The 24,089-nt window shown below is 50.3% G+C and overlaps 1 protein-coding gene across 9 annotated transcripts in view; it reads left to right on the plus strand.

Annotated features, from left to right (window-relative positions):
• Window positions 1-24,089, plus strand: part of LOC142258359 (ryanodine receptor 3) — an 847,167-nt gene that overhangs the window by 278,551 nt on the left and 544,527 nt on the right. For 8 of the 9 annotated variants that reach the window (XM_075330934.1, XM_075330935.1, XM_075330937.1 and 5 more), the window contains 3 exons: window positions 9,755-9,829; window positions 18,568-18,646; window positions 18,873-18,985. In XM_075330934.1, the coding sequence (XP_075187049.1) occupies window positions 9,755-9,829; window positions 18,568-18,646; window positions 18,873-18,985 (267 nt within the window). Of the gene's footprint in view, window positions 1-7,254; window positions 7,270-9,754; window positions 9,830-18,567; window positions 18,647-18,872; window positions 18,986-24,089 lie in introns of all 9 variants that reach the window. The other variant, XM_075330936.1, reaches the window with a different exon arrangement.

The raw sequence follows: 24,089 nt of genomic DNA on the forward strand, positions 1-24,089 counted from the left end.
TGTGTGCGGTACAGAGCCATGCGTGTGCGGTGCAGAGCCATATGTGTGCAGTACAGAGCCATATGTGTGTGTGTGTGTGTGTGTGTGTGCGGTGCAGAGCCATGCGTGTGCGGTGCAGAGCCATGTGTGTGCGGTGCAGAGCCATGTGTGCGTGTGCGCTGCAGAGCCATATGTGTGCGGTGCAGAGCCATGTGTGCGGTGCAGAGCCATATGTGTGCGTGTGCGGTGCAGAGCCATATGTGTGCGTGTGCGGTGCAGAGCCATATGTGTGTGTGTGTGTGTGTGCGGTGCAGAGCCATGTGTGTGCGGTGAAGAGCCATGTGTGTGCGGTGCAGAGCCATATGTGTGCATGTGCGGTGCAAAGCCATATGTGTGCGGTGCAGAGCCATATGTGTGCGGTCCAGAGCATATGTGTGCGGTGCAGAGCCATATGTGTGCGGTGCAGAGCCATATGTGTGCGTGTGCGGTGCAGAGCCATATGTGTGCGTGTGCAGTGCAGAGCCATATGTGTGTGTGTGCGGTGCAGAGCCATATGTGTGCGTATGCGGTGTAGAGCCATATGTGTGCGGTGCAGAGCCATATGTGTGCATGTGCGGTGCAGAGCCATATGTGTGCGGTGCAGAGCCATGCGTGTGCGTGTGCGGTGCAGAGCCATGCATGTGCGGTGCAGAGCCATATGTGTGTATGTGCGGTGCAGAGCCATATGTGTGCGTGTGCAGTGCAGAGCCATATGTGTGTATGTGCGGTGCAGAGCCATATGTGTGCGTGTGCAGAGCCATATGTGTGCGTGTGCAGAGCCATATGTGTGCGTGTGCGGTGCAGAGCCATATGTGTGAGTGTGCGGTACAGAGCCATATGTGTGCGTGTGCGGTGCAGAGCCATATGTGTGCAGAGCCATATGTGTGCGTGTGCGGTGCAGAGCCATATGTGTGCGTGTGCGGTGCAGAGCCATATGTGTGCGTGTGCGGTGCAGAGCCATATGTGTGCGTGTGCAGAGCCATATGTGTGCGTGTGCGGTACAGAGCCATATGTGTGCGTGTGCGGTGCAGAGCCATATGTATGCGTGTGCGGTGCAGAGCCATATGTATGCGTGTGCGGTGCAGAGCCATATGTGTGCGGTGCAGAGCCATATGTGTGCGTGTGCGGTGCAGAGCCATACGTGTGCGGTGCAGAGCCATGCGTGTGCATGTGCGGTGCAGAGCCATGCGTGTGCGGTGCAGAGCCATGCGTGTGCGGTGCAGAGCCATATGTGTGCATGTGCGGTGCAGAGCCATATGTGTGCATGTGCGGTGCAGAGCCATATGTGTGCATGTGCGGTGCAGAGCCATATGTGTGCATGTGCGGTGCAGAGCCATATGTGTGCATGTGCGGTGCAGAGCCATATGTGTGCATGTGCGGTGCAGAGCCATGTGTGCGTGTGCAGAGCCATATGTGTGCGTGTGCGGTGCAGAGCCATATGTGTGCGTGTGCAGAGCCATATGTGTGCGTGTGCAGAGCCATATGTGTGCGTGTGCAGAGCCATATGTGTGCGTGTGCGGTGCAGAGCCATATGTGTGCGTGTGCAGAGCCATGTGTGTGCTTGTGCGGTGCAGAGCCATATGTGTGCGTGTGCAGAGCCATATGTGTGCGTGTGCAGAGCCCGATGTGTGCGTGTGCAGAGCCATATGTGTGCGTGTGCGGTGCAGAGCCATATGTGTGCGGTGCAGAGCCATATGTGTGCGTGTGCGGTGCAGAGCCATATGTATGCGTGTGCGGTGCAGAGCCATATGTGTGTGTGCGGTGCAGAGCCATATGTGTGCGGTGCAGAGCCATGCGTGTGCATGTGCGGTGCAGAGCCATGCGTGTGCGGTGCAGAGCCATATGTGTGCATGTGCGGTGCAAAGCCATATGTGTGCATGTGCGGTGCAGAGCCATATGTGTGCATGTGCGGTGCAGAGCCATATGTGTGCATGTGCGGTGCAGAGCCATATGTGTGCATGTGCGGTGCAGAGCCATATGTGTGCATGTGCGGTGCAGAGCCATATGTGTGCATGTGCGGTGCAGAGCCATATGTGTGCATGTGCGGTGCAGAGCCATATGTGTGCATGTGCGGTGCAGAGCCATATGTGTGCATGTGCGGTGCAGAGCCATATGTGTGCATGTGCGGTGCAGAGCCATATGTGTGCATGTGCGGTGCAGAGCCATATGTGTGCATGTGCGGGTGCAGAGCCATATGTGTGCATGTGCAGAGCCCTATGTGTGCGTGTGCGGTGCAGAGCCCTATGTGCGTGTGCGGTGCAGAGCCCTATGTGCGTGTGCGGTGCAGAGCCCGATGTGGTGTGCGGTGCAGAGCCCGATGTGCGTGTGCGGTGCAGAGCCCGATGTGGTGTGCGGTGCAGAGCCCGATGTGGTGTGCGGTGCAGAGCCCGATGTGGTGTGCGGTGCAGAGCCCGATGTGCGTGTGCAGTGCAGAGCCTGATGTGGTGTGCGGTGCAGAGCCCGATGTGGTGTGTGGTGCAGAGCCCGATGTGGTGTGTGGTGCAGAGCCCGATGTGCGTGTGCAGTGCAGAGCCTGATGTGGTGTGGGGTGCAGAGCCTGATGTGGTGTGGGGTGCAGAGCCTGGTGTGGGGTGCAGAGCCTGATGTGGTGTGGGGTGCAGAGCCTGATGTGGTGTGCGGTGCAGAGCCATATGTGTGCGGTGCAGAGCCCGATGTGGGGCTGTTATTTGCAATGCTGTAGTGATAACAGGTCAGTGCTGAGGCTGAATACTGACAGGGAATGTGTGTGCAGGGGGCGGGCAGGGGGCGAGGCTGGACACTGGGGCGGGGCTGGACAGTGAGGGCTGGACACTGGGGAGGGGCTGGACAGTGAGGCCGGGCGGTGCCAGCTGTGACTGGGAGGTTTTGCACAGGAAGTGGTCAGTTTGCTTGTGCTGAATGTAAACAAGGAGCTGCAGAGAATAAAGGGTGAATTCAAGAGGAACAAAAGTTAGAAAACAAAAAATAGCAATGTAGGGGTGTTTTATATGACAATACAGCACATATTAGTTTACCAAAAATTTTTGAGTTTGTCGGACAACTCCTTTAAGGATCACTGCATTTTAAGGAGTTTTATTGAGAGGTTAATTACCTCTGTATTTATTCAATTGTCTATTTTTTTTAATAAAAAAAAATGCTTTTCCTGAATATGCATTAATGAGGAAGAATATCTATAAAATCAAAGCGAGCCTCAAAAGATCTGACCTGACGGGGGATTCAGTAATAAGCAATACTGGGTACAGTGACGTGCTCTGTATGAATCCGTGTACTTGTGATGAAGAGACCGTTACATACTACTAAAATTAAAATGTCAAAGTAATATTATTTAGGCTGTCAGTGATGACACCATTGGATACTGCAGTTCAATTCTACGAATATCCTAGGCCATGAATGCAAAAAGTAAAACAAAACTGAAATTTTAAAATGTTGCATGTGTGATTTTCAGATATTGCCTCCATGCATTGTATTCCAAGAAATAACCTGCATGAAAGAGCCACAATTTTTGTATACAATCCGCGTAGCATAGATGTTACATCCTATCCGCCGTTTTGTATATTTTTGAAACCCTTTCACTAAAGCTGAGCTGTCAGAATGAAAGAGGTGATGCAGCCTTTTTCTCTGTGCCTTTAATTGGTGTGTTGCGGGGCCGGTGGCGGAGAACAGGCCCCTGGGAGCGCGTGCAGCATGGACATTTGCTCATTTGAGTGTGTTGGCTGCAGAGATGAGACGATCCTGCTGAGTGTGCACAGATGAGATCTCTATCGGGTTGGCAGCGTTGCATCCTATTAACTCTCTTGCTCCTGTGATCAATCAGGACACATTCCCTATAGCTGAATTCGTAATACCCACAATGACTGTACTGTTTGATCTTTCTGTACTTTTTTTTTTTTTTTTAAAACTCTCCTTATATAAATGTGACATTATGGAATTTAGTCAAATTCACGGTATTTTTATTGAGTGAACACATTTTACCCCGAGGGTACTTACCGGGAATGTACCTAAAACATCCAGAAACTTTTTATTATAAGCTGAAAGGACAAAGGAGCGTAAAATAGGGCACTAACCAGACAACAGGCATTTTGTGTTGCGGTACCTGATCAAGTTGGGAGAAAGCAAAACTGTAAAGGCCCCGTTACACACAACGACATCGTTAACGAGATATCGCTGGGGTCACGGAATTCATGACGCACATCTGGCCTCGTTAGCGACGTCGTTGCCTGTGACACCTACGAGCGGCCGCTAACGATCAAAATTACTCACCTAATCATTTATTGTTGACACGTCGTTCCTTTCCCAAATATCGTTGCTGATTTTGGACGCAGGCTGTTCATTGTTCCTGAGGCAGCACACATCACTACGTGTGACACACGTACCTGCGTCCTCCGGCAACGAGGTTGGCGTGTCGTTAATGCGGCTGGTCTCCGCCCCTCCGCTTCTATTGGCGGGCCGCTGTGCGACATCGCTGTGACGCCACACGAAACTCCCCCTTACAAAAGAGGTTGTTCGCCGCCCACAGCGATGTTGTTAGGAAGGTAAGTCCATGTGACTCATACCGGCGATATTGTGCGCCACAGGCAGCGATTTGCCCATGACGCACAAACAACGGGGGCGGGTGCTTTCACGAGCGACATTGCTAGCGATGTCGCTGCGTGTAAAGTGGCCTTTAGAATTGCTCAGAAACAATAGGTCCAGCTGTTGCCGCTTCACTGGTTGGCATATTCCACATTGAAATGAAGAGGTGTGCAGAGGCGGCTGTGCTGCACTGCTGGCGTCTCAATGAGTGGGTATGTCAGAAGAGGATGTAGAATAAATATTGCGGTTTCTCCAAACATTTCAAAGTACAACTGATTTCTTCATCAGGAGAACAACAAGTTTCCTGATATGGTTGATCCTGATGAAGATATCAGTTTTATTTTGAAACACTTAAAGATTAAACCAGACTACTACATCCTCTTCTGACATTACCACTCATTGAGATGTCGGCAGTCGCATCTCTACACCACTTGATTTCTTTACTTCTTTAAGGCATAAACTACCCCCTTTAGTGATCTCATTCGTTTTCAGAATAAAGTTGACATATTTTTTATATATTACGTGTCTCCAAAATAGTTCTATTTCAAAATGCTACTAGTCCCACAGAGTGCTAAAACCTCCTAATGGTGAGATCTGTTCAACTATAATCACTGGATACAAAGTGACTGAGGACCAGTCAAAGAGGCCAGTCCTGATGGGTTCTCCCCTCCCTGCTCAGCTAGACTGATGGGTCTCTCCATATACACATATGCAGGAGGCAGATAGGGTTATTCCATGTCTTTTTATTTAAACAAGAACAGGTCTAAGCGTTTCAAGGGACTCGGCCCTCTTCCTCAGGACATGTGTTAATGACAGGTTATCCTGTCATTAACACATGTCCTGAGGAAGAGGGATGAGTCCCTTGAAATGCGTAGACCTGTTCTTGTTAAACCATGGATTAACCCTATCTGCCATCTGGAATTGGTGAAAAGCGCGGCATTAAACCCGGTCTCCTCTACTACTACATATACCTATATACTTCGGGGCTGCAGCTGATTCACCCTGTGATTACACAATATAGGAGTTGTGACTGGCAGAACCCCTATAGGTGAGTCTTTCCATTACTTTATTTTCATACTGCTTATCAGTTAAGACTCTATTGCGCTTTCTTGTCCACAGTTTATCCCTTCCTATACACATATTCAGAGAAACCTGTCAATCAAGTAGAGTGGGACGGGAGGAGACGGCTGCATTTTGCCTCCTTGACTGGTACTCTTAAGGCCGCTTTACACGCAACGACATCGCTAATGAGATGTCGTTGGGGTCACTGAATTTGTGACGCACATCCAGCCTCGTTAGCGACGTCGTGGCATGTAACACGTACGAGCAACCGCTAACGATCAAAAATACTCACCTTATTGTTGCTCGTTGACATGCTGTCCAGTTCCCAAATATCATTGCTGTGGCAGGTCGCAGGTTGTTCATCGTTCCTGCGGCAGCACACATCGCTATGTGTGACACCACAGAAACGAGGAACATCACCTTTCCTGCGGCCGCCGGCAATGAGGAAGGAAGGAGGTGGGCGGGATGTTTGTCCCGCTCATCTCCGCCCCTCCACTTATATTGGGTGGCCGCTTAGTGACGTCGCTGTGACGCCGAACGAACCACCCCCTTAGAAAGGAGCCGGTTCGCCGGTCACAGCAACGTCGCTAGGCAGGTAAGTAGTGTGATGGTTCCGAGCAATGTTGTGTGCCACGGGCAGCGATTTGCCCTTGATGCACAACCGATGGGGGTGGGTACGAACGCTAGCGATGTCGCTAGCGAGATCGCAGCGTGTAAAGCGGCCTTTAGTCCCCTTGTCCCAGTTCCTCAGATTAAATTATGTTTTACAAAACCTAAAAAATTCCAGCTGCCCGCATCCCCCACCAGAAGGGGCCATAGGAGCTGGTGTTATGCTGGTTCTATAATAAACTGAATGAAAAACCAACAAATTGCTCATCTACTCGTAATGGAGGCTCAAAATTGTATTTATACAGGACATGTGATCTCTAGTTCAGAAAAAAAGTTCTGATTGCTATAAAAATCTATAGAATGAAAATAGTCAACACAGAACATGGTATTACAGATGGTCATGAGTTGGTTTGCCGCCATTGTGTTTTGGTTTTTTTTGTGGTACAGTCATTCTATTCAGAATATTGTGACTTTTTTTGACTTGCATATCTTTTTATTTCTAAGGAAAGCTGTTATGTATAAGTAACCATAAACCTGTAGTTGATCCATTTTTATTACCTGTCTTTATTTGCCTTGGTTCCAGTGTTCGGTCTGACCTAGTGATATCCAGCTCTCCTGTGGATGTCCATGCATACAGGTGTGGCTGTCACTCAATAAGTAAGACTGCCCCCTGGACTCCTAAGGATAGAGGGACTAGTAATTAAAGTGAATTAGATACAAGCTATGCTGAATCATTTTCCACAAACTTATGTATCAGTCTGTTCTCCTCCTCCTGCTCTGTAACACGCTGCCTATTGATAGTATTACATGTACAAGTTGATCAGTTTCCTTAAAATTATGGAAGAACATGTTCAGCGTATGATCATTGTCATGGACTGGTAGCGTTCTGATGATACAGAAGGAAAAAACCCTTAAATACAGAAGCCTAGTAGTAAATGGCACACTTTGTATCTGCTGCTTTATTCATTTATATTTTTTCTAAATGCTCCCAAGAAGTTTTCAAGGAAGGTAAGAGAAACTAGAACAGAACAGAGCCCGTGACTGACCCAGAATGCATCCTCTCTGGCTACATATCAAGCTGATCACACCTTGATAACAATGAATAAAGTCGCAATTAACAACACAAAATGAATTGTTTAATAGTACGAAGAAATTCACTTTTAGTATTTCTCAGTGTTATATGTTTTATTGGTTCTGCTTGCTTGCCGTATCTTGATATGTAGCCTGATTGTCCCAAGACTGCCGCATGTCTTATTGGGTGTGAGTGTGTTCTGTATTGTACTAGTAAAACAAGACCTTATTTCTTCCTATTGATTTTTGTGTTCTGTAATGCTTAAAGGGAAATTGCCAGCAGATTTTTACATATGGAATGAACGGTTCGGCCACCTAGGCCATTATCCCCCATAATAATGATTCCTTCTCTGTAGCGATCCAATGTGCAAGTGGAGAGAAATCTAAAATAGAAGCTGCATGAAAATCAGGCTTAGAAGTGCATGGGGGCGTGTCAGTGCACTTGGAATAATAATCCATGCCTTCATGCATTTCCAGCCTGATTTGCATATGGTTTCTTTCCTAGCCGATCTCTACAGAGAAAGTATAATTTTTATGGGGGACAAGAGTCTATCCATTTATAAAATCCCACATACACACGTGGTCAAAATTGTTGGTACCCCTCGTTTAATGAAAGAAAAACACACAATGGTCACAGAAATAACTTGAATCTGACAAAAGTAATAATACAAAAACTATGAAATAAACCACATGAAAATCAGACATTGCTTTTCAACCATGCTTCCACAGAATTTTAAAAAAAATAAACTCATGAAACAGGCCTGGACAGAAGTGATGGTTCCCTGAAAATATTGTGACAAAAGGGACATAAATCAAGGTGTCTCCACTAATTAGCATTACAGGTGTCTACAATCTTGAAATCAGTCAGTGGACCTGTATATAGGGCTACAGATACTCACTGTTTGGTGACATGGTGTGTACGACACAACATGGACCAGAGGAAGTGAAGGAAAGAGTTGCCTCAGGAGATTAGAAAGAAAATTATAAACAAGCATGTCAAAGGTAAAGGTTATAAGACCATCTCCAGCTTGATGTTCCAGTGACTACAGTTGCACATATTATTCAGAAATTTAATATCCATGGGACTGTAGCCAACCTCCCTGGTCTTGGCCGCAGGAGGAAAATTGATGACAAATCAAAGAGACTGATAATACGAATGGTAACAAAAGAGCCCAGCTAAACTTCTAGAGTGATTTAACTTTAGTGAACTTTAAGCTCAAGGAACATCAGTGTCAGATCACACCACCCATCGTTCTTTGAACTAATGTGGACTTTATGGGAGACGACCAAGCAGGACACCATTGTTGAAAAAAAATCATAAAAAAGTCAGAGTGGAATTTGCAACTACATGTTGACAAACCACAAAGTGTGTGAGAAGATGTCTTATGGACAGATGAGACAAAAAATTGAAGTTTTTGGCAAGGCACATCAGCTCTATGTTCACAGATGGAAAAATGAAGCATATCAAGAAAGGAACACTGTCCCTACTGTGAAACATGGAGGAGGCTCTGTTATGTTCAGGGGCTGCTTCTCTGTATTTGGCACAGGGTGCCTTGAATCTGTTCAGGATACAATAAAATCTTAAGACTATCAAGGGATTCTAGAGAGAAATGTGCTGCCCAGTGTCAGAAAGCTTGGTCTCCGTCGCAGGTCATGGGTCTTGCAACAGGATAATGACCCAAAACACACAGCTAAAAACACCCAATAATGGCTAAGAGGAAAACATTGGACTATCCTGAAGTGGCCTTCTATGAGCCCTGACCTAAATCCTATTGAGCATCTTTGGAAAGAGCTAAAACATGCCATCTGGAAATGGCAACCTTCAAACACCAGACACAAGGAGCAGTTTGCGTTAGAGGAGTCACCAAACTACCCATCGAGAGGCGCAGAAGTCACATTGACCATTACAGGAATTGTTTGATTGCAGTGATTGCCTCAAAAGGTTGTGCAACAAAATATTAAGTTCAGGATGGAACCATCATTTCTGTCCAGGCCAATTTCATGAGTTTTATTCTTTTATTTAAATTCCGTAGAAGCAGAAAAGCAGCAATGTCTGACTTTCATTTGTTCATTTTCATAGATTTTTTATTTATTATTACTTTTGTCCGATTCAAGTTATTTCTATGACCGTTTTGGGTTTTTCTTTCATTAATCGAGTGTTAACAACAATTTTGACCACGGGTGTAAAAATGTGCTGACAGCTTCACTTTATATTTGCTTCATATGTATAATATTCAGAGAAAAACAGAAATCCAAATCCAAATCTTTCTATACAAAATCATAAAAATATTCGGCAATTTTTATACATATGAAACCTCTCTCATCTATATAGAGTCTCGAGGTCACTTCTGGGCAAACATTCTCCTTCCATTTACGCATTCTTCTGTCAATTAAGTAATTCTTTTTCTCTATTGCACTATAGGCATCACAAGGAGGCGGTCATAGAACGTTACTCTATGGCCATGCAATCTTATTGCGACATTCATTCAGTGGTATGGTAAGTAGAACGATGTTGCGGCTTATTGTGGGCGTCATTGGCTGGGGATACATTGGGAATCTTCAGTGTGTTACACATGAAAAGATACGAAGTGATCCTAGTGATGTGATCCTAGTGATCTGCTCTATGTAGGCTCCTGCAGAGGAAAGTAATGGCCAACTGTGTGATGTGTGGATAGGCCAGGTCCGCCCAAGCAGGAGCCATGTTTACTGCACATGGAGCCTTCCAGCTTTGGCTTATAGAGTGGTTTTCTAGGAGGAAGAGCTTCTCTTCTATATGCTCTAAAACTTCAAATCATGATATCCAAAAAGTTTTACATGATCGGACCACACATAAAATCCAAATGGTCTACTGCATTCTGGTAACACACTGAACACAAAAATGTAACCCCAAAGAGATGAATGTCAAATTTAGGCTAGGTTCACATTTCCGTTGTTTTAAATCTGTCAGGTCCGTCAGCGACTGATCAGTCGTTTTTAAGTTGTCAACTGATGCAACTTATGTGTTTGGCTAAGTTCACATTTCCGCTAAAATGTATCAGTCACAATCCGCTGCTCTTGTAAACAACGGAATCCGTTTAGCAGATTCCGCTGCTCCCATAGACTTGTATGAGCAGCGGATTGTGACTGATGATGCTGCATTGCACCCTCCGCCCGACTGATCAGTCGTGGAACGACTGACCGCCGGGCGGGAGGAACGCAGCATGTAACGTTTTTTGAGCAGCGAGATCCGTCGGATTTCGCTGCGCATGCTCTCTGGCTCCCTGCACACGTCACCAGCTTTGGTTGGTTACCCGATATTTACCCTGGTTACGGTGCAAGGAGCCAGCGCTAAGCGGTGTAGGCCCGTAACCAAGGTAAATATCGGGTAACCAAGGTAAACATCGGGTGCTTTGCTGTTACCCGATATTTAGGCTGGTTACGTGTGCAGGGAGGCCGACACTTCCCCGCTCGGCTCCGCCCCCTCCCGCACTCCGCACATGTATGTACACACACACACACACACACACCTGTCCCCAGCCATGCAGACAAGCACTGCCACTGACACCCTCGTCTGGCCCCGCCCCCCGCTCGGCTCCGCCCGCTCCCGCACTCCGCATGTGCACACACATACATACATACACACACACACACACACACACACTCACACATACACTCACCTGTCCCCAGCCATGCAGACCGCAGCACTTCCGCACTTCCACTGACATCCTCAGCGCCTGGCCCCACCCCCGCTCGGCTCCGCCCCCTCCCGCATTCAGCATGTGTATACATACACACACACACACACACACACACACACACACTCACCTGTCCTGCAGGCCCTGCGGCACTGACGTCCTCAGTGCCATGGCCCCGCTCGGCTCCCCCCCCCCCCCGAACTCCGCCCCCCACACACAACGGAATCCGACAAAGAATTCTGTTCTTTGTCATCCGTTGTACAGCGTTGAACAGCGCATCAGTCACATATGTCAAGCGACGCATGTGACTGATACAAAACAACGGATATGTGAACTTAGCCTTTTTCACAGGATTCCTTTCACAGGAATCCTGTGAAAAAACTGATCCATTGCGTCCGTTGCATCCGCTGTCCATTTTTTGACGGATCAGTCATGATCTGTTTGTGTTTGGGACAGCCCACTGGGTGTGCCAAACCTGCTGGGCATGCTCAGTAGAGCATGTCGGAATCCAGCGCTGGATTCCGTCGTAAGACGGATTACGACGGAATCCAGCACTATAGACATACATTACAAGCGTGACGGACTGTGGTGGATTCCTGCGCGGTGCGACAATTTTGACGGCCAGAAAATCGTTACATTCTGCATTGCTCCCCGCCCAGTGGTCAGTCAAAAAACGACTGACCGCGATGCAGCGGATGCAACGCAAGGTCATCAGTCACAATCCACCACTAATACAAGTCTATGGGACACAACGGAATCCGCTAAACGGATAGCGTTTACCAGATTATTTAATCTGAGAACAGGATAACGTAGGGGAAGAGGTCCTGATTCTAGTAATGTGTAACTTACTGGCCTGCTTAAAGTGGCAAGAAGAAAGCCATTTCTCAAAGATATCCATAAAAAAGTGTTGTTTAAAGTTTGCCACAAGCCACCTTGAGACACCAAACATGTGGAAGAAGGTGCTCTGGTCAGATCAAACCAAAATCAAACTATTTGGGCACAATGCCAAACGATATGTTTGGCGTAAAAGCAACACAGCTCATCACCCTGAACACACCATCCCCATCGTCAAACATAGTGGGGGCAGCATCATGGTTTGGGCCTGTTTTTCTTCAGGGACAAGGAAGATGGTTAAAATTGATGGGAAGATGGAAGGAGCCAAATACAGGACCATTCTTGAGGAAAACCTGTTGGAGTCTGCAAAAGACCTGAGACTGGGACGGAGATTTGTCTCCCAACAAGACAATGATCCAAAACATAAAGCAAAATCTACAATGGAATGGGAATCTGTCACCAGGTTTTTGTTCCTTTATCTAAGAGTATGATAACGTAAGGACAGAGATCCTGATTCCAGTGATGTGTCACTTACTGATTTACTTAGTGTAGTTTTGATAAAATCACTGATTAATCAGCAGCACATTATCATTACAGGACTACTTGGCGGCTGCAGGTAGTCCAGCATATTCCTGAACTCTGTATAACTGCCAGATCTGCAGCAGAGGAAACATTGATTTTATCTACATGACAGCAAACAGCTCAGTAAGTGACACATTGCTGGAATCAGGGTCTTTGTCTCTCCATTATGCTGCTCTCAGATGGGGGGCAAAAACCTGAATACAGATTCCCTTTAAGGCCCGTTTCACACATCCGGCATTTTGCTGGATTGCCAGATCTGGCACACTCCAGTACAGTGTAATACTGTACAATGGCATTACGGCAAGTTCCGGTCACATGCCGCGATGCCATTGTACTGTATTACACTGTATTAGAGTGTGCTGGATCCGGCAATCCGGCGAAATGCCGGATGTGTGAAATGGCCCTTAGCCACACATACAGATTAAATGGCTGCCAGCTGAAAAATTCCTAAGCACATCATTCAGCCGACAGCCATCTCAGCCAGCTTTCCTGTACACAGGAGCACTTGTTTGTCTGATCGCTCCTATATTCTCTATGAGATAGCTGGCGCTTTATCTCCCGGAAAACCATATAATCAGCAGTCGGAAATTGGACATGCACAATTGACATCTCTCCCAACTGTCAGTCAGCGGGTGCACCATACACATTAGACCATCGACCGAACCTGTCGATAATAGACATTAGTCTAATTTGTATGGGTAGCTTAAGTGTAATTTTGTAGATTCTGTTTTATCAGCAGACGATTATTACTACAGTAAAGGACTAGTAAACCTGCTACCATGTAGTCTGCCCACACCATTGATTAACAAGACAAAACAATCACTGATCTCGGGGAGACCAGCCAGAAAGAACACTGCCGGCAGCCAATGAGGGCACTCAATACAGTGAAATCCTAGGTGCATTGCCCCCTGGGAAATATGCAAATCAAAAAAGTCCGTGGAGCCTCTGTTAGGAGCCTCAACACAGAAACTAGCCAGATATCCCTCCGGGAAGGACCTAGCCAAGGAGTGGCTCTTTTTAGGAGACCACCATAACCACCATATGAAGTGGCCCTTTTAGTCAATATCCAACTCTTTGTTTAAAGGTATGACAAGGGAAATACCAAGGCCAGGTATCCATCCACAGACAGCTGTTTCGGGGTATTGCCCCTCATCAGTGTGGAGTAGGTTTCTGGCCAGGTGGGAGCAATGCCTAGTAGACCAACAAGACAAAACAATCACTGATCTCGGGGAGACCAGCCAGAGAAAACACTGCCGGCAGCCAACCTAGGATTTCAACACAGTGAAATCCTAGGTGCATTGCCCCCTGGGAAATATGCAAATCAAAAAAGTCAAAAGCTCAAAATTGAGCGCCCTCGTTGGCTGCCGGCAGTGTTTTCTCTGGCTGGTCTCCCCGAGATTAGTGATTCTTTTGTCTTGTTGGTCTACTAGGAATTGCTTCACCTGGCCAGAATCCTACTCCACACTGATGAGGGGCAATACCCTGAAACAGCTGTCTGTGGATGGATACCTGGCCTTGGTATTTCCCTTGTCATACCTTTAAACAAAGAGTTGGATATTGACTAAAAGGGCCACTTCATATGGTGGTTATGGTGGTTTCCTAATAAGAGCCACTCCTTGGCTAGGTCCTTCCCGGAGGGATATCTGGCTAGTTTCTGTGTTGAGACTCCTAACAGAGGCTCCACGGACTTTTTTGATTTGCATACCACTGATTAGCAGCTTTCTTAATATGCACAATATGTATGTATGTATGTACACAGGGCTGTATTTTGCCTTCGTGCTGCCCTAGGCACTTTAAGTGGTCGCGCCCCTTAGTGACAACGTAAAACTGAGTTTTCGCACACGACATCTGTTTAAGGCAGATCTACTCTGTAGCACACTTTAAAAAGTATCAATAAGAAACGACCCCCCCCCCCCCCCAATGGGAATCACCACAGGCACATCAAAACATAGCATGAGTATAAAATATTCCCACCACACCGTCCCCACTTATATACTGTGACTGTGACACTGCCCCTAATAAACACCACACTGCCCTCCCTTATAAACTACTGTATATCCACCACACCTTCCTCGATTATGAAATATGATCTGTACATTGTGAGGAGGGAGCAGCATGATGTGAGGACAATGTCCCATGCATGCTGCCCCCTCCTCACAATGTCCCATGCATGCTGCCCCCTCCTCACAATGTCCCATGCATGCTGCCCCCTCCTCACAATGTCCCATGCATGCTGCCCCCTCCTCACAATGTCCCATGCATGCTGCTCCCTCGTCACAATGTCCCATGCATGCTGCTCCCTCCTCACAATGTCCCATGCATGCTGCTCCCTCCTCACAATGTCCCATGCATGCTGCCCCCTCCTCACAATGTCCCATGCATGCTGCTCCCTCGTCACAATGTCCCATGCATGCTGCTCCCTCCTCACAATGTCCCATGCTTGCTGCCCCCTCCTCACAATGTCCCATGCATGCTGCCCCCTCCTCACAATGTCCCATGAATGCTGCCCCCTCCTCACAATGTCCCTTGCATGCTGCCCCCTCCTCACAATGTCCCATGCATGCTGCCCCCTCCTCACAATGTCCCATGCATGCTGCTCCCTCCTCACAATGTCCCTTGCATGCTGCCCCCTCCTCACAATGTCCCTTGCATGCTGCCCCCTCCTCACAATGTCTTATGCATGCTGCCCCCTTCTCACAATGTCCCATGCATGCTGCCCCCTCCTCACAATGTCCCATGCATGCTGCCCCCTCCTCACAATGTCCCATGCATGCTGCTCTCTCCTCACAATGTCCCATGCATGCTGCCCCCTCTTCACAATGTCCCATGCATGCTGCTCCCTCCTCACAATGTCCCATGCTTGCTGCCCCCTCCTCACAATGTCCCATGCATGCTGCCTCCTCCTCACAATGTCCCATGAATGCTGCCCCCTCCTCACAATGTCCCTTGCATGCTGCCCCCTCCTCACAATGTCCCATGCATGCTGCCCCCTCCTCACAATGTCCCATGCATGCTGCTCCCTCCTCACAATGTCCCTTGCATGCTGCCCCCTCCTCACAATGTCCCTTGCATGCTGCCCCCTCCTCACAATGTCTTATGCATGCTGCCCCCTTCTCACAATGTCCCATGCATGCTGCTCCCTCCTCACAATGTCCCATGCATGCTGCCCCTCCTCACAATGTCCCATGCATGCTGCTCCCTCCTCACAATGTCCCATGAATGCTGCTCCCTCCTCACAATGTCTCATGCATGCTGCCCCCTCCTCACAATGTCTCATGTATGCTGCTCCCGCCTCACAATGTCCCATGCATGCTGCTCCCTCCTCACAATGTCCCATGCATGCTGCTCCCTCCGCACAATGTCTCATGCTTGATGCTCCCTCCTCACAATGTCCCATGCATGCTGCTCCTTCCTCACAATGTCCCATGCATGCTGCTCCCTCCTCACAATGTCTCATGCATGCTGCCCCCTCCTCAGTGTCCCATGCATGCTGCCCCCTTCTCACAATGTCTCATGCATGCTGCCCCCTCCTCAGTGTCCCATGCATGCTGCCCCCTTCTCACAATGTCCCATGCATGCTGTCCCTCTCCATGAGCTCCTAATGCTGCTTTCCTCTTTTCCATAATGAGACCTTCATGTTGCCCCACTCATGCTAAGACCACCACACTAACGCTTATGCTGAGACCCCCCCACACACACTACCCCACTCTTGATATTTACTCCCCTACATTGCTCCACTCCATACTGATCCCACACATGCTGCCCCTTCTTCACAATGAGCTCCCAATGCTGCCCCCTCTTATTCTGAGTCCTTACACTCCCCCCACCCAATCGATTTTGTCATTGCACTATCCCTCATCCCTTGTCCTCTGTCTCTAGCATTAGCCCCTCTCTCCCACTCCCCCAGCATCAGCCTCCCTCCCCCAGCATCAGCCTCTATCTTCCCTCAGCATCAGCCTCTCTTCCCCAGTCTCAGCCTTTGCCTCCCCCCAGCCTCAGCCTGCCCCAGTCTCCGCCTCAGCCTCCCTCCAGTCTCAGCCTCAGCCTCCCTCAAGTCTCAGCCTCAGCCTCCCTCCAGTCTCAGCCTCAGACTCCCTCCAGCCTCCCCCCAGTCTCTGCCTCTGCCTCCCTCCAGCCTCCCCCCAGTCTCTGCCTCCCTCCAGCCTCCCCCCAGTCTCAGCCTCAGCCTCCCTCCAGTCTCAGCCTCAGCCTCCCTCCAGCCTCCCCCCAGTCTCAGCCTCAGTCTCCCTCCAGCCTCCCCCCAGTCTCAGCCTCCCTCCAGTCTCAGCCTCTGCCTCCCTCCAGCCTCCCCCCAGTCTCTGCCTCTGCCTCCCTCCAGCCTGCCCCCAGTCTCTGACTCTGCCTCCCTCCAGCCTCCCCCCAGTCTCTGCCTCTGCCTCCCTCCAGCCTCCCCCCCAGTCTCTGCCTCTGCCTCCCTCCAGCCTCCCCCAGTCTCAGCCTCTGCCTCCCTCCAGCCTCCCCACAGTCTCAGCCTCTGCCTCCCTCCAGTCTCAGCCTCTGCCTCCCTCCAACCTCCCCCCAGTCTCAGCCTCTGCCTCCCTCCAGCCTCCCCCCAGTCTCTGCCTCTGCCTCCCTCCAGCCTCCCCCCAGTCTCTGCCTCTGCCTCCCTCCAGCCTCCCCCCAGTCTCTGCCTCTGCCTCCCTCCAGCCTCCCCCCAGTCTCTGCCTCCCTCCAGCCTCCCCCCAGTCTCTGCCTCTGCCTCCCTCCAGCCTCCCCCCAGTCTCTGCCTCTGCCTCCCTCCAGCCTCCCCCAGTCTCAGCCTCTGCCTCTCTCCAGCCTCCCCCCAGTCTCAGCCTCTGCCTCCCTCCAGCCTCTTCCCAGTCTCTGCCTCTGCCTCACTCCAGCCTCCCCCCAGTCTCTGCCTCTGCCTCCCTCCAGCCTCCCCACAGTCTCAGCCTCTGCCTCCCTCCAGTCTCAGCCTCTGCCTCCCTCCAACCTCCCCCCAGTCTCAGCCTCTGCCTCTCTCCAGTCTCAGCCTCTGCCTCCCTCCAGCCTCCCCCCAGTCTCAGCCTCTGCCTCTCTCCAGTCTCAGCCTCTGCCTCCCTCCAGCCTCCCCCCAGTCTCAGCCACTGCCTCCCTCCAGTCTCAGCCTCTGCCTCCCTCCAGCCTCCCCCCAGTCTCAGCCTCTGCCTCCCTCCAGCCTCCCCCCAGTCTCAGCCTCTGCCTCCCTCCAGCCTCCCCCCAGTCTCAGCCTCTGCCTCCCTCCAGTATCTGCCTTTGCCGCCTCCCCCCCCCCGCATGCGCAGATCTCTGGTCTGCATTAGAGACACTCCCACGCTCCTTATGAATCCACTTACCTGCTCCAGTGCCCGCCGCCATCTTCCTGGCTCACGTGAGTATCCTCTTCTGACACCGGCTTCCATCACGGCGTCCTCCGCGGCGTCCTGCTGTGAGCTCTGCATGTGACGTCCACACAGCAGTGGACGCAGCACAGAGGAAGGAGCTGATTGGCGCGCGCCTGTGACCCCGGAAGTGCAGGCGCCGGCAGTTCCGGGGTCAATCAGCTCCCTGTGCTCGGCGGCCACAAAAAAAAAAATGTAAAAAAAAAAAAAAAAAAATTTTTTTTTTTTTTTTTTCGCTGCCAGAAGGTGCCGCCCCTCACAATCTGCCGCCCTAGGCACCGGACCACGGGTGCCTAATGGTAAATACGGCCCTGTATGTACACAGAAAGCTGCCAATCAGTGGAGTGGGCGGGGGTGTACAGAGCTCAGCATTCAGAGAACTGATAGATCTGCAGCAGTGATTTTATCAAACGTGCTGCACCTAGTAAAATGCATGATACATTGCTACAATCAGGCTCTCAACCCCTACATTATACAGCCCTCAGATTACAGAACAAAAACCTGGTGACCGATTCTATTTACTGCTTTGTTGTCCAGTCAATAATAATAACACACCGAATTGTGGAAAATGCCTGATTCCTACTACTGCTGTGCAGGAATCAGTGTTTGCGATGCTACTCAAGAGTGCGCACTTTATGTACGGCATCTCTTTGAATAACTTTTTAATGCATTTTTGTGCTTGACTCAATTTTGTAATTTATTTCATTGACTATTGTCCTGCTTTAGTCATATATTCCAGTCTGCTTATGGATTATTTTATGTCATCTTCATCTTCTTCACAGTACTTGACGTGTCTGACAACATCCAGATCCTTTACAGATAAGCTTGCTTTTGATGTTGGACTGCAAGATACTGCAACAGGTAATCTAGGCGCTTCTGCGGGGTAAAAGATGTGACTGTCAATTATTGGCCTCTAAGCACTATATATAGCCAAAAAGTACATTGAAAAATCAAAGTGTAAACAGCACATATTTTTTTTCTGATGCTTCACATCGTCCTCTTTTGTCACCCTCCAGTCTATGTAGGTCACGATCTTTAAATAGCAGCCATTAACAGGTTTTCTTGATGGAATATTTCTTTCTTGTAGGAGAGGCTTGCTGGTGGACAATACACCCTGCATCCAAGCAAAGATCAGAAGGAGAGAAAGTTCGTATCGGGGATGATCTGATTTTAGTTAGTGTGTCCTCTGAAAGATATCTAGTAAGTGTTATGTATTTGTGTAAATTTGACGTCAGAATTGAGATATTGGAATTTTTTTCTTCACTGTCTTGTTATTGCATATATGGCATAATAAATCATTGTATTGGAAGGATAAATGGCGTATTCTTTCCAAAATGTTTTTTTACTTAAAGGGTAATTGTCCTTTTAAAGGATTGTCCACTACTTATACAACCCTTTCTCAACTGCTATTTCTTTGTCGCTCCATTGGGAGACCCAGACAATTGGGTGTATAGCTTCTGCCTCCGGAGGCCACACAAAGTATTACACTTAAAAGTGTAAAGCCCCTCCCCTCTGCCTATACACCCCCCGTGCATCACGGGCTCCTCAGTTTTTATGCTTTGTGCGAAGGAGGCACACATGCACGCATAGCTCCACAATTTAGTCAGCAGCAGCTGCTGACTATATCGGATGGAAGAAAAGAGGGCCCATAACAGGGCCCCCGGCATGCTCCCTTCTCACCCCACTCTGGTCGGCGGTGCTGTTAAGGTTGAGGTACCCATTGCGGGTACATAGGCAGGAGCCACATGCTGTTTTCCTTCCCCATCCCTTAAGGGCTCTGGGTGAAGTGGGATCCTAATCGGTCTCCAGGCACTGGGACCGTGCTCCCTCCGCAGCCCCTGGGGAATCTGCTGGACAGGAGCCGGGTATCGTCAGGGACAAGGCCCTGCTACTGTGAGGTACTCTGTGTCCCCTTGGGGACGGCGCATGGAGCGCTTGTGTCATACACGCTGCAGCACTGCTGGGTGTGTTAGTGCGCCGGGACTACCGCGCTGACCGCGCTTGTTTGCCGGCCGCGCTTATAACTTTAGTCCCCGGCTTCTGCGGCCTAGTACCGCATACTCCCGCCCCCGGGCCTGCCAGTCAGGGGAAGGGCGGGACGCTGCACCGGACGTCAGCGCTGAGGGCTGGAGCATACTTCGTATCCTCCTCCCCCCTCACTGAGCACCGTGGGGCACCAGATTCCCGCACTTTCTAGGGCACGCCCACGGCCCCCTCCTCCTCACAGAACGCCGGCAGCCATTCCTGTCAGCACTTCTGAAGCTGGAGAGGAGAGACAACACGGCTCTGGGAGGCCCAGGCAGGGAATCTGGTGGTCACACAACCGCTTTGGGCGGTCGGTAAGCAGCACCTGTTTCTAGGTGCTGGCCCCCCTGGGTGCCGAAGTGTATATATATATATGCTTATATGCTATACATTTACTCTGTACGGTCGCACTGTTGGTTTTTGGCTATATACCCTCCTGGATTGTACCCAGAGGAGACAACAGCATGTCGTCCGCAAAAAGCAAGGGTGCCAAAGCACAGGCTTACTTTGCAACCTGTACCTCATGTGCGGCTATGCTACCGGCAGGTTCCACCTACCCTCATTGTGTGCAATGCTCGGCCCCTGTGGCACTTACTCAGCCGGAGCCTCTGCCACTGGTGGCCCAAGTGGAACCACCTGCTACCACTGTCCAGGTGACAGGGACGGAGTTTGCAGTATTCGCTGACAAACTTTCTGAGAGTATGGATAAATGGTCTGCTAAGATACTAGAAGCCTTGCAGTCCAGGCCGGTAACACAGGCCCCGGGCACTGTTGAATCATTGACCCCAGGCCCCCCTCGGTTGGAGCAGCAAAGTGCTCCTGGGGTGACTCATAGGTCCCAAGGTGAGGTCTCTGACACAGACCGCAGTCCCAGACCGCCTAAGCGGGCTCGCTGGGAGCTTCCCTCGACTTCATCACACTGCTCAGGGTCTCAGCAGGAGGACTCTCTAGAGGATGAAGCGGAGGTGGCAGATCAGGATTCTGATCCTGAGGCCGCTCTCAACCTAGATACACCTGAAGGAGACGCCATAGTGAATGACCTTATAGCGTCCATCAATCAGGTGTTGGATCTTTCTCCCCCAGCTCCTCCAATTGAGGAGTCAGCTTCTCAGCAGGAGAAATTCCGTTTTAGGTTTCCCAAGCGTACAATGAGTACGTTTCTGGATCACTCCGACTTCAGAGAGGCAGTCCAGAAACACCGAGCTTGTCCAGATAAGCGCTTTACTAAGCGCCTTAATGACACACGTTATCCCTTCCCCCCTGAAGTTGTCAAGGGTTGGGCTCAGTGTCCCAAGGTGGATCCTCCAGTCTCCAGACTGGCGGCTAGATCCATAGTTGCAGTGGAAGATGGGGCTTCACTCAAAGATGCCACTGACAGACAGATGGAGCTCTGGTTGAAATCCATCTATGAAGCTATCGGCGCGTCCTTTGCTCCGGCATTCGCAGCCGTATGGGCACTCCAAGCTATCTCAGCTTGTCACTCGCAGATTAATGCAGTCACACGTGCCTCTGCTCCGCAGGTGGTGTCCTTAACCTCTCAGGCGTCGGCGTTTGCGTCCTACGCCATTAATGCTGTCCTGGACTCTGCGAGCCGTACGGCGGTAGCATCCGCCAATTCGGTGGCAGTCCGCAGGGCCATGTGGCTACGTGAATGGAAGGCAGACTCTGCTTCCAAAAAGTTCTTAACCGGTTTGCCATTTTCTGGCGACCGCCTGTTTGGTGAGCGATTGGATGAAATCATTAAACAATCCAAGGGAAAGGACTCATCCTTACCCCAGTCCAAACCAAACAGACCTCAACAACGGAAGGTACAATCGAGGTTTCGGTCCTTTCGGCCCACGGGCAGGTCTCAATTCTCCTCGTCCAACAGGCCACAGAAGGGTCAGAGGAACTCCGATTCATGGCGGTCTAAGTCACGTCCTAAAAAGACCGCCGGAGGAACCGCTTCCAAAGCGGCCTCCTCATGACTTTCGGCCTCTTCACACCGCATCCTCGGTCGGTGGCAGGCTCTCCCGCTTTTGCGACGCCTGGCTGCCACAGGTACAAGACCGTTGGGTGAGAGACATTCTGTCTCACGGTTACAGGATAGAGTTCAGCTCTCGTCCTCTGACTCGATTCTTCAGAACATCTCCGCCCCCCGAGCGAGCCGATGCTCTTCTTCAGGCGGTGAGCACTCTGAAGGCAGAAGGAGTGGTGATCCCTGTTCCTCTTCAGCAACAGGGTCACGGTTTTTACTCCAACTTGTTTGTGGTGCCAAAAAAGGACGGATCTTTCCGTCCTGTTCTGGACCTAAAACTGCTCAACAAACACGTAAAAACCAGGCGGTTCCGGATGGAATCGCTCCGCTCCGTCATCAACTCAATGTCCCAAGGAGATTTCCTAGCATCAATCGACATCAAAGATGCTTATCTCCACGTACCGATTGCACCAGAGCATCAGCGCTTCCTGCGTTTCGCCATAGGGGACGAACACCTTCAGTTCGTGGCACTGCCTTTCGGCCTGGCGACAGCCCCACGGGTCTTCACCAAGGTCATGGCAACAGTGGTAGCAGTCCTACACTCTCAGGGACACTCGGTGATCCCTTACTTAGACGATCTGCTTGTCAAGGCCCCCTCTCGGGTGGCATGCCAACACAGCCTGAACATTGCTCTGGAGACTCTCCAGAGATTCGGGTGGATCATCAATTTCCCAAAGTCAAATCTGACACCGGCCCAATCACTGACATATCTCGGCATGGAGTTTCATACTCTCTCAGCGATAGTGAAGCTTCCGCTGGACAAACAGCGTTCACTACAGACAGGGGTGCAATCTCTCCTTCAAGGCCAGTCACACCCCTTGAGGCGCCTCATGCACTTCCTAGGGAAGATGGTGGCAGCAATGGAGGCAGTTCCTTTTGCGCAGTTTCATCTGCGTCCACTTCAATGGGACATTCTCCGCAAATGGGACAGGAAGTCGACGTCCCTCGACAGGAACGTCTCCCTTTCTCAGGCAGCCAAAGCCTCCCTTCGGTGGTGGCTTCTTCCCACTTCATTGTCGAAGGGGAAATCCTTCCTACCCCCATCCTGGGCGGTGGTCACGACGGACGCGAGTCTGTCAGGGTGGGGAGCGGTCTTTCTCCACCACAGGGCTCAGGGTACCTGGACTCAGCCAGAGTCCTCCCTTCAGATCAATGTTCTGGAGATAAGGGCAGTTTATCTTGCCCTAAAGGCGTTCCAGCCGTGGCTGGAAGGCAAGCAGATCCGAATTTAGTCGGACAACTCCACCGCAGTGGCATACATCAACCACCAAGGCGGAACACGCAGTCGGCAAGCCTTCCAGGAAGTCCGGCGGATTCTGCTGTGGGTGGAAGCCACAGCCTCCACCATCTCCGCAGTTCACATCCCGGGCGTAGAAAACTGGGAAGCAGACTTTCTCAGTCGCCAGGGCATGGACGCAGGGGAATGGTCCCTTCACCCGGACGTGTTTCAAGAGATCTGTTGCCGCTGGGGGATGCCGGACGTCGACCTAATGGCGTCCCGGCACAACAACAAGGTCCCGGCATTCATGGCACGGTCTCAAGATCACAGAGCTCTGGCGGCAGACGCATTAGTTCAGGATTGGTCGCAGTTTCAACTGCCTTATGTGTTGCCTCCTCTGGCACTGTTGCCCAGAGTGTTACGCAAGATCAGGTCCGACTGCCGCCGCGCCATCCTCGTCGCTCCAGACTGGCCGAGGAGGTCGTGGTACCCGGATCTGTGGCATCTCACGGTGGGCCAACCGTGGGCACTACCAGACCGACCAGACTTGCTGTCTCAAGGGCCGTTTTTCCATCTGAATTCTGCGGCCCTCAACCTGACTGTGTGGCCATTGAGTCCTGGATCCTAGCGTCTTCAGGGTTATCTCAAGAGGTCATTGCCACTATGAGACAGGCCAGGAAACCAACGTCCGCCAAGATCTACCACAGGACGTGGAGGATCTTCTTATCCTGGTGCTCTGATCAGGGTTTTACTCCCTGGCCATTTGCCTTGCCCACTTTTCTTTCCTTCCTTCAATCCGGATTGGACAAGGGTTTGTCGGTCGGCTCCCTTAAGGGACAAGTCTCAGCGCTCTCTGTGTTTTTTCAGAAGCGCCTAGCCAGACTTCCACAGGTACGCACGTTCCTGCAGGGGGTTTGCCACATAGTCCCTCCTTACAAGCGTCCGTTAGAACCCTGGGATCTGAACAGGGTGCTGATGGCTCTTCAGAAACCACCTTTCGAGCCAATGAAGGATATTTCTCTTTCACGCCTTTCGCAGAAAGT

The sequence above is a fragment of the Anomaloglossus baeobatrachus genome, chromosome 12 (genome assembly GCF_048569485.1).
Source record: "Anomaloglossus baeobatrachus isolate aAnoBae1 chromosome 12, aAnoBae1.hap1, whole genome shotgun sequence".
Taxonomy (NCBI): domain Eukaryota; kingdom Metazoa; phylum Chordata; class Amphibia; order Anura; family Aromobatidae; genus Anomaloglossus; species Anomaloglossus baeobatrachus.